The sequence below is a fragment of the Oncorhynchus clarkii genome, chromosome 6 (genome assembly GCF_045791955.1).
Source record: "Oncorhynchus clarkii lewisi isolate Uvic-CL-2024 chromosome 6, UVic_Ocla_1.0, whole genome shotgun sequence".
NCBI classification, from domain to species: Eukaryota; Metazoa; Chordata; class Actinopteri; order Salmoniformes; family Salmonidae; genus Oncorhynchus; species Oncorhynchus clarkii.
The window spans coordinates 15,418,521-15,435,098 of record NC_092152.1 but is presented as its reverse complement, the minus strand read 5'-3'; the positions used below and the strand labels follow the sequence as shown (position 1 = coordinate 15,435,098).

Here is a 16,578-nt window from a genome sequence, read left to right as displayed (position 1 = left end):
GCAGGACCTGGTCAATGACCTGAAGAGATCTGGGACCACAGTCTCAAAGAAAACCATTAGTAACACACTACGCTGTCATGGATTAAAATCCTGCAGTGCACGCAAGATCCCCCTGCTCAAGTCAGTGCATGTCTAGGCCCGTCTGAAGTTTGCCAATGACCATCTGGATGATCCAGAGGAGGAGTGGGAGAAGGTCATGTGATCTGATGAGACAAAAACAGAGCTTTTTGGTCTAAACTCCACTTTCTGTTTTTGGAGGAAGAAGAAGGATGAGTACAACCCCAAGAACACCATCCCAACCGTGAAGCATGGAGGTGGAAACATCATTCTTTGGGGATGCTTTTCTGCAAAGGGGACAGGACGACTGCACCCTATTGAGGGGAGGATGGATGGGGCCATGTATCGCAAGATCTTGGCCAACAACCTCCTTCCCTCAGTAAGAGCATTGAAGATGGGTTGTGGCTGGGTCTTCCAGCATGACAACGACCCGAAACACACAGCCAGGGCAACTAAGGAGTGGCTCCGTAAGAAGCATCTCAAGATCCTGGAGTGGCCTAGCCAGTCTCCAGACCTGAACCCAATAGAAAATCTTTGGAGGAAGCTGAAAGTCCGTATTGCCCAGCGACAGCCCCGAAACCTGAAGGATCTGGAGAAGGTCTGTATGGAGGAGTGGGCCAAAATCCCTGCTGCAGTGTGTGGAAACCTGGTCAAGAACTACAGGAAATGTATGATCTCTGTAATTGCAAACAAAGGTTTCTGTGCCAAATATTAAGTTCTGCTTTTCTGATGTATCAAATACTTATGTCATGCAATAAAATGCAAATTAATTACTTAAAAATCATACAATGTGATTTTCTGGATTTTTGTTTTAGATTCCTTCTCTCACAGTTGAAGTGTACCTATGATAAAAATGACAGACATGCTGTCATGCTTTGTAAGTAGGAAAACCTGTAAAATCGGCAGTGTATCAAATACTTGTTCTCCCCACTGTATGCCATGTCAAAATAATAATTTGTTTGTGTTTATGAAGGCCTTGAGTAACAGAGTATGATTTATTTATTTTATTTCAAATAAAAGCATTTTCATTAGTTTATGTTACTCTAGGCTATATGTAAAAACAAAACAAAATTCAGGTGAAACAGAAAGCATATGTTTTGGAACATGGTAACAGCTTATTTTTATAACAACAACATAGATAAATAAAATACCCCAAATACCAAAACGAATGGTCAAAAGACGCGCGGTCAAATGATGAACACATCAGTAGCCTAAACATCAAAATAAACCCCAAGTGGCCTTGATAAATAGTGAAACAAAAAAAAATGTATTATAATGAATGTACAATAAGTGTCAATATAACAGCAGTAAAAAATGGTCAATTATTATCAACTCGTGCTTGTGGGCATCTTCACGTAATGGCAGCAGTTGGATTTACTTTAGCTGTTGTCCCTTGTCCTAACAGGTGACAACATTTTTGTCATTTTTACTTGCTTGACACACTTTGACGGTCAGTGGTGCGTAATAGTATCCGGTTTTGTTCTTTGTGTCCCCGTACACGGTGTCTTGTCATTCTTCAGCACATTTGTGGAGTGCACCATTGTGGAGTACAATGGCTGTGCTGGTGCCTTATTTTGCACAGAAGGAGAGAGCTCCCATCTCACTTTGTTCATGGTGCCGGCCAGACTTTTCAAGCAACTTGTTCGCCAATAACCGTGAAGTGAAGAAATTGTCCGTGTTGACATTTCTCCCCTTGCCTACATAAAGTTCCACAAGTCTCATCACCACATTCTCCGACACTCGCTCACCTGCTAGGCGATGTGGAATTATCCCAGATATTGAAAGGCATTCAGAATGTACTATTCCGTACGCTCTCACTGTGTAGGCTACTGTAAATAGGCCAGAGTTGACTGATAAGACTGCTTTGATTCGGTGGACTGATATAGAGTACATACCATTTTAAAATTAGGCCTATAATTACAATAGAATGGCCCGCCCTGTTCTTCATTCACAATTGGTGATTACATAATTATGCATTGTTCGCTTCCCCTCACTTATCAACTCACCCATTCTCCCCATCATACTTTACTTAATTTATTTAATCTGTTGTTATATGTGTGAAATTAGTTTCGGTATATAGTTTAGGTTCAGTTTTGAGGCAGAGACGGGCAGGCCATACTGTTGGGAGAAGGAGACGGGCAGGCCATACTATTGGGAGAAGGAGCTAAGCAGGCCAAACTGTTGGGAGAAGGAGACGGGCAGGCCATACTGTTGGGAGAAGGAGACGGGCAGGCCATACTGTTGGGAGAAGGAGACGGACAGGCCATACTTTTGGGAGGAGACGGGCAGGCCATACTGTTGGGAGCAGGAGCTAAGCAGGCCAAACTGTTGGGAGAAGGAGACGGGCAGGACACACTGTTGGGAGAAGGAGAGGAGCAGGCCACACTGTTGGGAGAAGGAGAGGAGCAGGCCACACTGTTGGGAGAAGGAGAGGAGCAGGCCACACTGTTGTGAGAAGGAGATGGGCAGTCCATACTGTTGGGAGAAGGAGACGGGCAGGCCATACTGTTGGGAGAAGGAGAGGAGCAGGCCACACTGTTGGGAGAAGGAGATGGGCAGGCCATACTGTTGGGAGAAGGAGAGGAGCAGGCCACACTGTTGGGAGAAGGAGAGGAGCAGGCCACACTGTTGGGAGAAGAAGAGGAGTAGGCCACACTGTTGGGAGAAGGAGAGGAGCAGGCCACACTGTTGGGAGAAGGAGACGGGCAGGCCATACTGTTGGGAGAAGGAGATGGACAGGCCACACTGTTGGGAGAAGGAGAGGAGCAGGCCACAATGTTGGGAGAAGGAGAGGAGCAGGCCACACTGTTGTGAGAAGGAGATGGGCAGTCCATACTGTTGGGAGAAGGACACGGGCAGGCCATACTGTTGGGATAAGGAGAGGAGCAGGCCACACTGTTGGGAGAAGGAGAGGAGCAGGCCACACTGTTGGGAGAAGGAGACGGGCAGTCCATACTGTTGGGAGAAGGAGACTGGCAGGCCATACTGTTGGGAGAAGGAGACGGGCAGTCCATACTGTTGGGAGAAGGAGACGGGCGGTCCATACTGTTGGGAGAAGGAGACGGGCGGTCCATACTGTTGGGAGAAGGAGACGGGCGGTCCATACTGTTGGGAGAAGGAGACGGGCGGTCCATACTGTTGGGAGAAGGAGACGGGTAGTCCATACTGTTAGGAGAAGAAGACGGGCAGGCCACACTGTTGGGAGAAGGAGATGGGCAGACCATACTGTTGGGAGAAGGAGATGGGCAGGCCACACTGTTGGGAGAAGGAGAGGAGCATGCCACACTGTTGGGAGAAGGAGAGGAGCAGGCCACACTGCTGGGAGAAGGAGAGGAGCAGGCCACACTGTTGGGAGAAGGAGAGGAGCAGGCCACTGCTGGGAGAAGGAGAGGAGCAGGCCACACTGTTGAGAAAAGGAGGGGCCACGGGGTAAACATTTCAAAAACAGGACATGCCCTCCTTAAACTGGTTATAACTCCAGTTCTTATTGTGATATTAAGTTTCTGACAATGTCAGTGTATTATATAGACTTATTTAGGAAAAGTCAAGGACAGAGGAGGGCATGACTTCAAAAATGTCAGAGTAATCACATATTTTTCTAATGTCATGTGCAGTTACAATTACTGCTTTAGCGGTTCTAGGGTTAAGGGTGTTGGTGTTTCTCTGCAGACCTGTGGTAGGGAATGACTAAAGCCTGAGATCCATGTGACAATATAGGGGGAAAGATTGGAGTACAGGTGACTGTTGGCACCTCAATTGGCTGGAACGGAGTGAATGGAATGGTATCAAACACATCACACAGATGGTTACCATGTGTTTGATACCATTCCATTCTGGAGGGGATGGCAGTTGTTTTTATGGGCTCCTGACCAATTGAGGTAATTGTTGTATTTTATTGCACTGATCTTAACTTTACATAATGTTACATAATGTTTCCGTCAACGTTTCCTACCTATACTTTATCCCTACCTATATGTACATACAGTATCTACCTCAGTTACATTGTACCCCTGCACATTGACTCGGAACTGGTACCCCGTGTATATAGCCAAGTTATCGTTACTCTCTGTGTATTTATTCCTTGTGTTATTGTTTTTCTATTTATTCCTATTATTCGTAATTTTTTATATATATTTTCCACTATTTATCTCTGCATTGTTTGGAAGGGCCCGTAGGTAAGCATTTCCCTGTTAGTCTACACCTGTTGTTTACGAAGCATGTGACAGATATATTTGATTTGATTTGATTCACTCTATTCCAGCCATTATTTTGAGCCTTCCTCCCCTCAAAAGCCTCATGTGGAATGGAGGTGGGAGAAAGAGCGGTAGGAAAGAACTAGGGACGAGAAACTGTAGGGAGGGAAACCATGAAAAAGAATGAAGGATGAAGAGTCGGTCCTTAACTGTACAGCATGCTGTATGAGTAGACGTGTGAATACCAAAGACATTCTTAATCGAATCCAGAGTAGGAGAGACATGATCAAGAGAGAAAGACCAAACGACACAGGAGGAGGAGAGAGAAACAGATGAGGAGAGACATGAGGAGAGAGAGTCATTCCTTACATGTCCATGTTTTGCATGCCTAGTTGTGTGTGTGTGTGTGTGTGTGTGTGTGTGTGTGTGTGTGTGTGTGTGTGTGTGTGTGTGTGTGTGTGTGTGTGTGTGTGTTTTTTTAAACCTACCATACTGCTTCTCCCATCAATCAGAGGCTGGATTGCCTGTCACCCTCTCTTCATGCAGATAAGGGCCCTTGAGGCCCCCTGTGTTGCACTACCACCAGAGATCCAGGGGGTAAACTGCAGTATGCTGCAACCACTCTACCTAAACCCATTCCAACTGCTCCTCAAGGGACTGTAGGGTGGTTGTGTATTTGTTGTCGCCTTTTTGGGTTAAATACCTCCATCAGAATATTGTGTTCACTTTAGACCTTCACTGTATCTGCATCCAGCAGACTGGTTTAATGGTCCAGATCAGAGTCTTGTGTGGTCATGAGTCTATAACATGTGTGTCGGTTGCTTCCACCAAGACCTCCGCTGTTCCAGCAAAATAAACTGTGGTTGCAGTGGTGGGTTTGCTATGCTGGCGATGCCGGAACTTTGATGTTTGAATAGCTGCATGTATTTGGAACCACACTTCCATGAGATCATATTTGATTAGAATAAATAACTATTTGATTGACTTGTTTTCATACTTTGGTTTTTACTAAGGCTAATTCAGATTTCCTCCAATCCTCCATTTAAACCTATTTAATTGAAGAATCAAGGGAAGATTAATTTGATGGGGGATTGTGTACAAAGAGTTTCTAAAATGTGTGGCAAATTAGTTCACATAGAATAAACATGAAAATATTTGTCATTTGTATTATCTATAAGCTCCAAGAGATAGTGTCTTCAAAAACAGTTTATTGGTGTAAACATCAACAGTATCCATTTTGGGCTCACTATTTGCATCCGTTTTTAGGACTCTGGTCTGGACCATTAAACCAGTCTGCTGGATAATGTCTTCACCTTGAGTGTGAGGTGTATCGGAGATGACACTTATTTTGTAAGAATTCACACCTTTGGCATTCAAGCCTCTAAGTAAGTGTGGAGTGGTTTTTGGAGAGGAACCTGACATGTTTGTGGAATAGGGAGGTGTGGGCATCTTTTGTGAATGTATTTGCAGATTGCAATAAAAGACAACATCATTCATTGTACATAAATACAGACTCTAGTGAGTGCGTCAGACATGTTGATCATATCTGACGCACACGCCAACAGTCATAAATCAAATCATGTGTGGAAGTCCATGGGAGATTTGCACGAAAGGGTCACATCCACATATCTCGTGTCGAATTACATAATGTCTACTTATTTTTTTTACATAAAAGCAACATGAACAATAACAAGGCCCATGTTGATGTATACAAAACGGCACGGAACCAGTTCTAACTCTCCATTATTACAGTACTAAATCAGAGTTAAGACTTTTTCCTGACTATGTGATCTGACAGGGAAAAACGCTTGGCCCTAATGAAATAACATTTTATTGGTTGCATACATATATCTTTCAGATGTTATCGCAGATGCAGCAAAATGCTTGTATTTCTAGCTCCAACAGTGCAGTAATACCTAACAATACAAAACAATACACACAAATTCAAAAAGGAAATGAGAAAGGAATTAAGGAATTACGAAATATCAGAAAGAGCAATGTCAGATTCTGAAAATAAATATGTATGTATATTATGGTATGTATAGACATTATGGACAGTAAATGAATAAAGGTGTGTACAGCAGTAGGATGAGCCTTGACTAGAATACTGTATCTACTGTATATATGAAGTGGGTAAAACAGCATATACACATTATTAAAGTTACCAGTGTTCAATGACTATGTACATAGGGTGGCAGTCTCTCAGGTGGGTGGTAGCTGGCTAGTAAAAGTGACGAAGTTCAGGGCAGGGTACTGGGCGGAGGCTTTATGTGCCCTACTCACTGTGTCCAGTCAGAACTGCAGTAATTCTAGAGCTTTCAGCATACTCTCCCAGGGCTTGTATAGGGCTGATGATAAGGACTTGGTATGAGTGCTATCGCTTATCATACCCAGGGCCCCAGAAAAGCCATTGAGAAGACATCCTCCCTAGTGGGGGAATTGCCTTAGTGCGTGTTAGCGATCTGTGGAATATTTTGGGAATTGAGCAGTCTGAAGTGACTATGAAGTGTCTTGCAGTAGGAGGATAATGCAGGCCTTCTCACTGCTCTCTTCAGTAAGGAGCAGGATTCTTCGAGTGAAAATGCGGTGTGGCTTGCTCAAGTGTCATTATTTCACAGGAATCCTGTGCACCATGCAGCAGAACACGTCAAAGGAGATCAGAAACGGAATGTGTTTAGCTTTTGAGACCTTCCTAACATACATACCAGCTAGAGTTCCCTTACATCACGACTGAATGTCCTTGGTCTTGGGGGACCCACAGGAATGAACTTTGTATTTGATCATCAACACCTAATTGTCAAGCCCTTGATTAGTTGAATGAATCAGATGTGTTGGTGCTGGGCAAGAAAAGGTTTTGCCCCCCAGTGGGGCACCAGGAACAGGACTGAGAAAGCCTGAGAAAACCATAGAAAGGTGTCTGAATTAAGGTTTTCTAGGGATTGTAGTTGGCTAATGTCAAGTCAACCACTCAGAATGTCTTCAACACCTGCAGGGGTCCGTCCCACTGGTTTTCCATTTCACATAATGGCGAGTCCCATTACATCCCAATTAAATAGTCATAATCACGCTTGTTTAATTGAAACGATCACGGCCTTCAATGAAGCGGTCCCAGTAGGTACCTATCACCCATATTCCATTTAATTCTACTGTCGATTAACCACACTTAGACACAAGGCTTGTATTTATCAACAACACAGTGTGCATCCCAATACATTTGTTATGCTTGTTTATATTTGAATATTTTATTCTCGCTCGCTTAAGTACATATCAGCAGAGAGATTGATAATTTGCTTCTGGGCTGTTGTTTAGCAAACTGCCTATCTATTGGGTTTTGTTGGATGCTACTGCACCAATAATGGTCTGCCGTGAGGGAAATGACAATAGGATGCTACAGTAACACCACTTGCCATGTGTTTTCTATGGCCACAAAGCACAGGTCTTGACCATCTTTCTGAGCATTGACGTTATGGAAATGTAGCCATCAGAATTATGTAGCCTACACAGCATGTCCATCTCTCTTTATCTTCTTCTAACCTTTGCACTTGCTATCCTTTCTTATTTCCCTTTGTTTGCGTTATGAGGTGCACATATGCTAATAAGCTTTCTGTGTCTGTGTGGGTGTTCAAGATCACAATTCATTTAATGTCATTCCCACTGTCCTTCCTTTCGCAGGTGTTCCAAGGAAACTTTGACAATGACACGCACAGAAAGAACGTGATAGCTCCGCCCATCTACGCCCGATTTGTCCGGATCCTTCCATGGTCGTGGTACAGCAGGATCACTTTGCGTGCAGAGTTACTGGGATGCACAGAGGAAGAGTGACCACCCCTCCCCCCCCCTTTAATAATGGATCATCTAGCCCAGATCCAGTGTTTCAATATAAACTGTGCAACCTGTAAAAAGAAATCAATTTCAAATGGATTTTTCAAGAATACGTGTTTGGTTGTGTTGGGTTGCTGTTTGTTTTTTGTACAATGATTTAAACCTGTCCTTGTCCTATTTTTGTTTGTGGTTATTGTCTTTTATTTCTCTCCAGATTTCCATCGTGTTTGGAATGAACTTGTGTAACATATTTGACTGGCAGGGGTGGGGGAGTGGGGAGGGGAATCACACTCTGATTTAAACGTATTGCCATGGAAGCTACTGTACAGTGTCACTTTTTAACAAAGACGACATGAAACCTATCTACCATGCTTCATTGGACATTATTAACCCCACTTCAACTCTTAGCGGAACTATCCAAGAAATCCTTCAACGATGACAACTAAAATACTACAGTGACAGATATATTTTACACCTCTTCAAGCCAGGCTTTTACCATTGCTGACACTGACATTGTAACGCAAGTCAAAAACAACAACAATGCCATTGTATTTTATGTAAAACACTTAATAATTGCATGGTGCATAAATTATTATATTAAATGTATATTATGACAAATCATTTATAACTCCTTCCCTAAGAGCAATCGCTTTGTTTTAGGGATCTATTTTTACGTGCATTTTAAATAGTTCTGATACACACCTCAAAAGCTTAAAGAGTGACTGATCTGCTCGACGAATAACAAGCAGTATAGACACTGAGCTTGATGGGCTAGCTGATTGAAGAGTCCAAATGCTCTCAGCTTTTTATTGCTTCTTTAATTTATTTCAATGTAATTAGCATTTTAAGATATTTACTTGGAATTACGTCACAATTGTAGAATTGTTTACTTTTCTTTTTGTCTGCTTTTTTATCCTGCCCAATTCTGCCTTTACAATATACTTCTGAATCAATTTGAAAAGCTCAGGATAGAAGACATCCATCCATACCCACAATTGTATCATTTCTAAGAGTAAGCCCTCCTTTTAATATAATATTTTACTTTTTTTTTTTTACATTTACAGACATTACCATGGCAATTAAAATTAATAAAATGACAAACTTACTTCACAGAAATATTTTCTTTATTTATTATATTTTCTTTTTTTTATATCAAAATACATAGTGACAGCATAACACAAACAGCTTTCTATTCATGCATTTTCCAAAAAAAACGAAGTAAGAACTTTGAATATATAAATATCTGTCTTTGTCTTTGATATGTACAATGCACATTATCAGTTGTTGTTTCAGTATGTCACTGTATTTCAGTGTTGCATTTTAAAGTATCATTACGTGCAACATAAAAAAAATATATTTGATTGACACCAGAAATACCAGAATAGTCAAGGACTTATGCCCATTTTTTGCAATATGATTGGGGAAAAAAGCCACTTGACTTTTTCCCTAGTTTGTGCAATTTCCAATCGGAATGTCCCTGGAGTGACCTTTATGATATTGGGACATTACGTCCCAAAAAGAAAGTTTCCCGATGTTATTCGTTTATAATCCTGAAACCCATTTACGCTGATAGAGCGATTTTGTTTGAACAACATTGGATGTGAAGTTGCTATTGGTGTAAAACAGTGTAACATTTGTTAGATCCATGGACACAGCGTAAGCGTCATGCCATACAACTAACTCACTTTTTATAATGGATGTATTTGGCTAGGCATAATGTTTTTTGTTTAATATTTTGATATCTTGGCTTTTGATCGAGCTATTTACTAGTATTTCTTGTCCAGCTGTTCCTGTCTCCATAAGGTTGTTTGCTTGATTTATCATCCTAGATGGCTGCCTGTGTGCATTTTTCACAACAGGATTTTTACTGACCAATGGATATGGCAGCATGACATATTAGGAGGGATACAGTATCAAATATGTCCATGTCCACAGGCACATTTTGTTATAACATTATGTTACAGGTCCTTTACTTTGCACTCACCATTGCTGCATTGTAAAACCTTGGCTAACTGGTGAAGGGGAACCAGGATGTCCATATTGTGTTTCTGTGTCTACTCATTCTGAGTATCAAGCGCTATCTAGCAAAGTGTACCAATTATATGCTGATTAGTCCAAGCTTGCGAAGGAGAGTCAGAAACTAATACTGTGTACAGCTGAAAAAAAATGTTGCTTCAAACAAGAGCTCTTTCAGTTTGACCAATAAAAATATGTCTGTGAATCGAATGGCTTTCCTTTTTTTGCTCGCAAAGGTGTCACGTTACCCGTCTTTAATAGGAGAGTCTTTTCTCGTTCTCTGATCATGCTCTGCTTTCTCCCAGCGTCTGATTACACGTGGCTATGATTTAGCGTGTCGCCTTCATTGATTTACCGTAGGCTGCCATGCTTAGTTCCTTCACTGCACTTTCAACTTCATTCTCTTTGCTGTGGCAGGGGATCAAGACGTGAGTTGAAGGCCAAACGTGAAACTGCACTGTCTATTAATGAATCAATTACGTGAGATCCCGTATGGGGAGATAATTGCCTCGTAACTCAGGTGAGTGAAGTTGCACACCAATTAAAAGCTGATTAGAAAACAATCTGTTTAGTCTGCCTGCCCCATCCGTTATATCAGGGGTGTCAAACTCATTCCATGGAGGCCGAGTGTCTGCTAATTTTTGGTTTTTCCTTTCAATTAAGACCTAGACAACCAGGTGAGGGGGTGGGGGCAGGACCCAGTTTGGGGGAACCCTGCGTTAGAGCATGATCCGGAAAAGAGGCGATGCCGGTGGAATGAGGAGTGTGTCTTAGCAGAGCCCGAGCCTGATTTACAACTGCAGCCTGGTAAACAGGCTCTGGATGAATGCTTCCTGGGGTATGTAGACTAGAAACAAATCGATGGAGGAACTTGAGAGACAGACTGCATACACAGCCTGTTTTGCATTCCTAGCATAGACATAGCCATGCCTTCAACTTGCCTTGTGTGTAGTTATATTGCAAATGTATGTATATAATACGAATCTAAAGCAGCTAACAAGGCTGTAACTTGGATAATAACATTGAGGTTGAGCATAAAGAGTTTTTATAAGAGGCTTTATTTTATTTGAGGTAAATGCATATTGTAATAAATAATAGTTTTGCACATAATCAAAGGTGTCTTTTTTCTTAGAGTAGAGGTAGTATTATCTTTGGAAACCAATTTACATTCAATGTCTTCACCCTCTCACACATCTTTACTTATACAAAATATGTATGCTTTGTACCATTCTTTCATCTTGCCTTAAGGTTGTGCAAAAAAATAACCACGGAAAAAAGTAAACAAATGTCAGTACAGCAAGCTACTGTTCACTGACAGAAGGAAATTGGAATTCATAAGGTCACTTCACTCAAAGAACTCCAGACCAAAGGATTAGATGGAAATGTACTTAGGAAGGCCTCAGACTGTCAACCCAGACCAGGACCTTGAATTAGACCTGCCAGACTTTTACTCCATCACCTTGCTTCAGTGACTGGTGCATTCCCCATGCTGAGTGGTACCTATGGCCCTGACAGGTCCTGACAACTCCGTTGACTCCCTTGTTGAAGAGTGAGTGAAGATCATGTCAATCCATGTCAGTTCACCCCATGCATCTCTGTCTATATAGTAACCAGGTCTGACATTGCTGACACACTCACATGCTCTCAGCCTCACACCTTTCCCCTTCACTTGCCCTGTGTGTGTGTGTGTGTGTGTGTGTGTGTGTGTGTGTGTGTGTGTGTGTGTGTGTGTGTGTGTGTGTGTGTGTGTGTGTGTGTGTGTGTGTGTGTGTGTGTGTGTGTGTGTGTGTGTGTGTGTGTGTGTGTGTGTGTGTGTGTGTGTGCGTGCGTGCGTGCGTGCGTGTGTGTGTGTGTGTGTGTTCGTGTGTAACCATGCATGCAAGTGCTTTCAGACGAATAAAGGTTAAGTGACGTTTTCACATCTTTAAATAGATGTAAAGCCCATTACCAAAACAAATAATCATCTTGTTCTAGATAGCAATGGCAAGCTTTTCCAAGAGACATATATGTATAGTAAATATCTTCTAACAATGTTGATACTGTCATTGAGCATAAGTGTGTCCAAATGGATCACAAACATAACAATTACATAGCATTATAAAAGCAGGAGTTGCAGAGGGAGCACTCATAGCAACCAGTAATTTTGCAACAACAACAAAAAATCTATTTAGTTTTATCTGGACCATAATGGAATTCTAATGTCTGTGTTTCTCATTCCTGGTCCTCTCATACGATTTAATTAAACACTCCATTTCCTTTTTCTTTTTTAGTATTTCGGTTTGAATTGTCCTTTCAATTTACACCACTTTGGGACTTTTTTGCTTTTTACCTACAGCGTGCCGTTTCCCCTCTTTCAATAAAGTTGGAGCCCTAGAACTGCTGAGATGTGACCAAAGTGTGAAGTATCTTATATAGTCTTACATATTTTACATTACTACGGATTATTGCTCATAATTATCAATACTGTAAATTGTTGTATGATTTCTAGTTAAATGTGAGTTTATTTGGAGATACAGGAAGTAATTTATTACCAAAACAGGACCACCTCTGAGAAAGATGTGTGTACACCTGAATAGAATGGCAGATCCAGTGTAAGGGAGATACAATTACTTTTCCATGATCCGTGTGACATTTCTGAAGCATCCCTGTGAACTATAGTCATCTGATTGCCCCTCAAAACCCAAACACAACCAACAACATGTTTCTGGCTACTGAACATCTACAATACAACCAAACACTCACTGTGCAAAGCGCATCTGCTTTCCCAAGACATCATTATTCCAAACACAAGCATTTGGGGACAACCAGGTCACCCGCGATACAAGCCCGTATTCAACGTCCATTCATGTCTGAGGGCCTCTGGAGATATGGTGGAAATTGGCCACTAAGGGCAACAGTGAGCGCTGTTAGCTTCAAGTAGGTTCCACTTTTGCTACGGATGGGGGGAGGTGGAAGAGCGTAAGCATCTGCCTCTGATACCAAAGGTTGCAAGTGGAAATTCAGTGACAGAAAGTAGTTCTTCATATTTTTGTTTGAAGCCTATCCCAAACCTTAACCCTTATCTTAACCATTCAGAGTTCATGGCTAACATTAATCATTTGGAGTTCATGCCTAAACTTAGCCTTAAACACTTTGAAACTTGACGTTTGAGAAGCATGGATGAACGTCTAATTCAAACTGGCAGTTTGAGGAATACTTCTATTTCCATTTGAACATCCAATGTCAAATCTAGTGGGATGGCTCAGGTTCTGTACTACATGTATTTCAATTCCATTAAACGTCCCCAGCCGTTTACAGAAGAGCTGTATCCCCTGCCGTAATCCAGCTCGATTTTCTGTTAGTCAAAATGAGTGAGACAAACTAAAGATTTGTGAACAAATTTTATTCCCTCAATATGTACTTTTTTTCCTAAAATAATAATTGGATTACGTTATGGTTTCAATATAACATTGATATTTCCCATTTCAAAATATTGTTGTTTCTGCTCCACAATTGTGTTCCCGACTGCAAGAGGAAATGGACAACACATAATATCTGCTATTAATATCTGACGTTAAGTACTGAGAACAAAAGTTGTGCTTGGTGAGTGAGTCCTGTCTTTGTCCGTGAGGTTATTTGCAGAACGACATGGAGATTAAAGGTCTCGTTCCCATCAGGAGTTAGTCCACCCCTACCGGGGATGCTGTGAAGTGGCTCATTATCAGCTGAACAGGAATGACAGCACTTGCATGACAGAGAAGTCTCCCACGCTGTTCCCGTGTGTTCTAACAGGCAGAGCCCACACGCTCTGTCAGATGGGCTGACCAAAGGAGAGGCAGGGGGACTGATGAGGCACAGAATAAATAGCAGAGAAAAGTTTTGTTGTTGCGTAACCTAATGAAGGGCTGACCTGTGTGTGCGGAATCCTCGTTCGAGAACATGACATCCTTACTAGTGACATCTAGAGAACTAGTCATGAGGCATGTCAAGAAATTGATCACTCCATATTCCATGTAGTGCAGACGACATGATGGAGATTTTCTGCAGTGGTTGTTCAAACAGAGGTCTGCAGTCACTGTCTTACATGCACATTAAAGCAGAGTCATGGTGGACAGTTTGCTGCTGAGCCCTTAATGAAGTAGAATTATTGCATTAGCCAAATCAATATGTTTTGCCTATTGTCTATAAAGGAAGGAAAACAAACAAGTTGGAGTGAATATGGATGCGGATATTGATGCACTTGTGCATGCGTGTGTGTGTTTGTGTGTGTACAGTATGTGTGTGGGTACGCGCGTGTGTGTGTGTGTGTGTGTGTGTGTGTGTGTGTGTGTGTGTGTGTGTGTGTGTGTGTGTGTGTGTGTGTGTGTGTGTGTGTGTGTGTGTGTGTGTGTGTGTGTGTGTGTGTGTGTGTGACATAGTGGGAAAGAGAAAGTATGGCTGTGTAGGTAGCATCTTAAAATGCTGTATTTTATGAGGTGTTCATAAGGAAATATATCATTACGTATGTCACAGAGATGGAGGATGTATGGCCAGGCTGGCGTAGCTCTTTCCTGCAGTCAATGACGAAAAACACACTATTTGGCCTCATTGGTTGAATGTTATTCATATTTTTCTCAATTTCATAAATAATAAAGATGTTTTTTTAACGAAAATCCAGTGTTTCTATGTCAAACAGATTTGTTACATTTCCATCTTCTGTGATGTATATAAAGTGTAATATTGGGATGCAAACTCAAAATTGAATACATTTCAACTGTATATCTGACATGGTGTCTTCTTCTTTTTGAGCCCATAACCATGTCTGTGCGGTGTATACTTTAGTTTCAAAGTAGATTTGTTTAAGAATACCAAGAATCACTCTGTGTGACCCTGATTTGGCCCACTGCAGTAAAAGGTTAATGAGATTTACTGCTGAACCACAATGGTAGCTTCCAGCTCATACAGACAGCTACATTTATGCATAATGTGATTTCAAACACTGATTACAGGTTTAAAAAGTTTCCTTCTCTGTGGCTTCTGTGTCTGAGAAGATACAGTGCCTTGCGAAAGTATTCGACCCCCTTGAACTTTGCGACCTTTTGCCACATTTCAGGCTTCAAACATAAATATATAAAACTGTATTTTTTGGTGAAGAATCAACAACAAGTGGGACACAATCATGAAGTGGAACGACATTTATTGGATATTTCAAACTTTTTTAACAAATCAAAAACTGAAAAATTGGGCGTGCAAAATTATTCAGCCCCTTTACTTTCAGTGCAGCAAACTCTCTCCAGAAGTTCAGTGAGGATCTCTGAATGATCCAATGTTGACCTAAATGACTAATGATGATAAATACAATCCCCCTGTGTGTAATCAAGTCTCCGTATAAATGCACCTGCACTGTGATAGTCTCAGAGGTCCGTTAAAAGCGCAGAGAGCATCATGAAGAACAAGGAACACACCAGGCAGGTCCGAGATACTGTTGTGAAGAAGTTTAAAGCCGGATTTGGATACAAAAAGATTTCCCAAGCTTTAAACATCCCAAGGAGCACTGTGCAAGCGATAATATTGAAATGGAAGGAGTATCAGACCACTGCAAATCTACCAAGACCTGGCCGTCCCTCTAAACTTTCAGCTCATACAAGGAGAAGACTGATCAGAGATGCAGCCAAGAGGCCCATGATCACTCTGGATGAACTGCAGAGGTCTACAGCTGAGGTGGGAGACTCTGTCCATAGGACAACAATCAGTCGTATATTGCACAAATCTGGCCTTTATGGAAGAGTGGCAAGAAGAAAGCCATTTCTTAAAGATATCCATAAAAAGTGTCGTTTAAAGTTTGCCACAAGCCACCTGGGAGACACACCAAACATGTTGTTGAAGGTGCTCTGGTCAGATGAAACCAAAATTGAACTTTTTGGCAACAATGCAAAACGTTATGTTTGGCGTAAAAGCAACACAGCTGAACACACCATCCCCACTGTCAAACGTGGTGGTGGCAGCATCATGGTTTGGGCCTGCTTTTCTTCAGCAGGGACAGGGAAGATGGTTAAAATTGATGGAAAGATGGATGGAGCCAAATACAGGACCATTCTGGAAGAAGACCTGAGACTGGGACGGAGATTTGTCTTCCAACAAGACAATGATCCAAAACATAAAGCAAAATCTACAATGGAATGGTTAAAAAATAAACATATCCAGGTGTTAGAATGGCCAAGTCAAAGTCCAGACCTGAATCCAATCGAGAATCTGTGGAAAGAACTGAAAACTGCTGTTCACAAATGCTCTCCATCCAACCTCACTGAGCTCGAGCTGTTTTGCAAGGAGGAATGGGGAAAAATTTCAGTCTCTCGATGTGCAAAACTGATAGAGACATACCCCAAGCGACTTACAGCTGTAATCGCAGCAAAAGGTGGCGCTACAAAGTATTAACTTAAGGGGGCTGAATAATTTTGCACGCCCAATATTTCAGTTTTTGATTTGTTAAAAAAGTTTGAAATATCCAATAAATGTTGTTCCACTTCATGAT

The 16,578-nt window shown here is 41.7% G+C and overlaps 1 protein-coding gene across 3 annotated transcripts in view; it reads left to right on the top strand.

Moving 5' to 3' along the window:
* The window catches only part of LOC139410658 (EGF-like repeat and discoidin I-like domain-containing protein 3), a 210,803-nt gene extending 200,510 nt beyond the window's left edge, over positions 1-10,293 (top strand). For all 3 annotated transcript variants that reach the window (XM_071156025.1, XM_071156023.1, XM_071156024.1), the window contains one exon: positions 7,923-10,293. In XM_071156025.1, the coding sequence (XP_071012126.1) occupies positions 7,923-8,072 (150 nt within the window). In that variant the 3' untranslated portion in view covers positions 8,073-10,293. The remainder of the gene's footprint in view (positions 1-7,922) is intronic.
* The last annotated feature ends 6,285 nt before the right edge of the window (positions 10,294-16,578 follow it).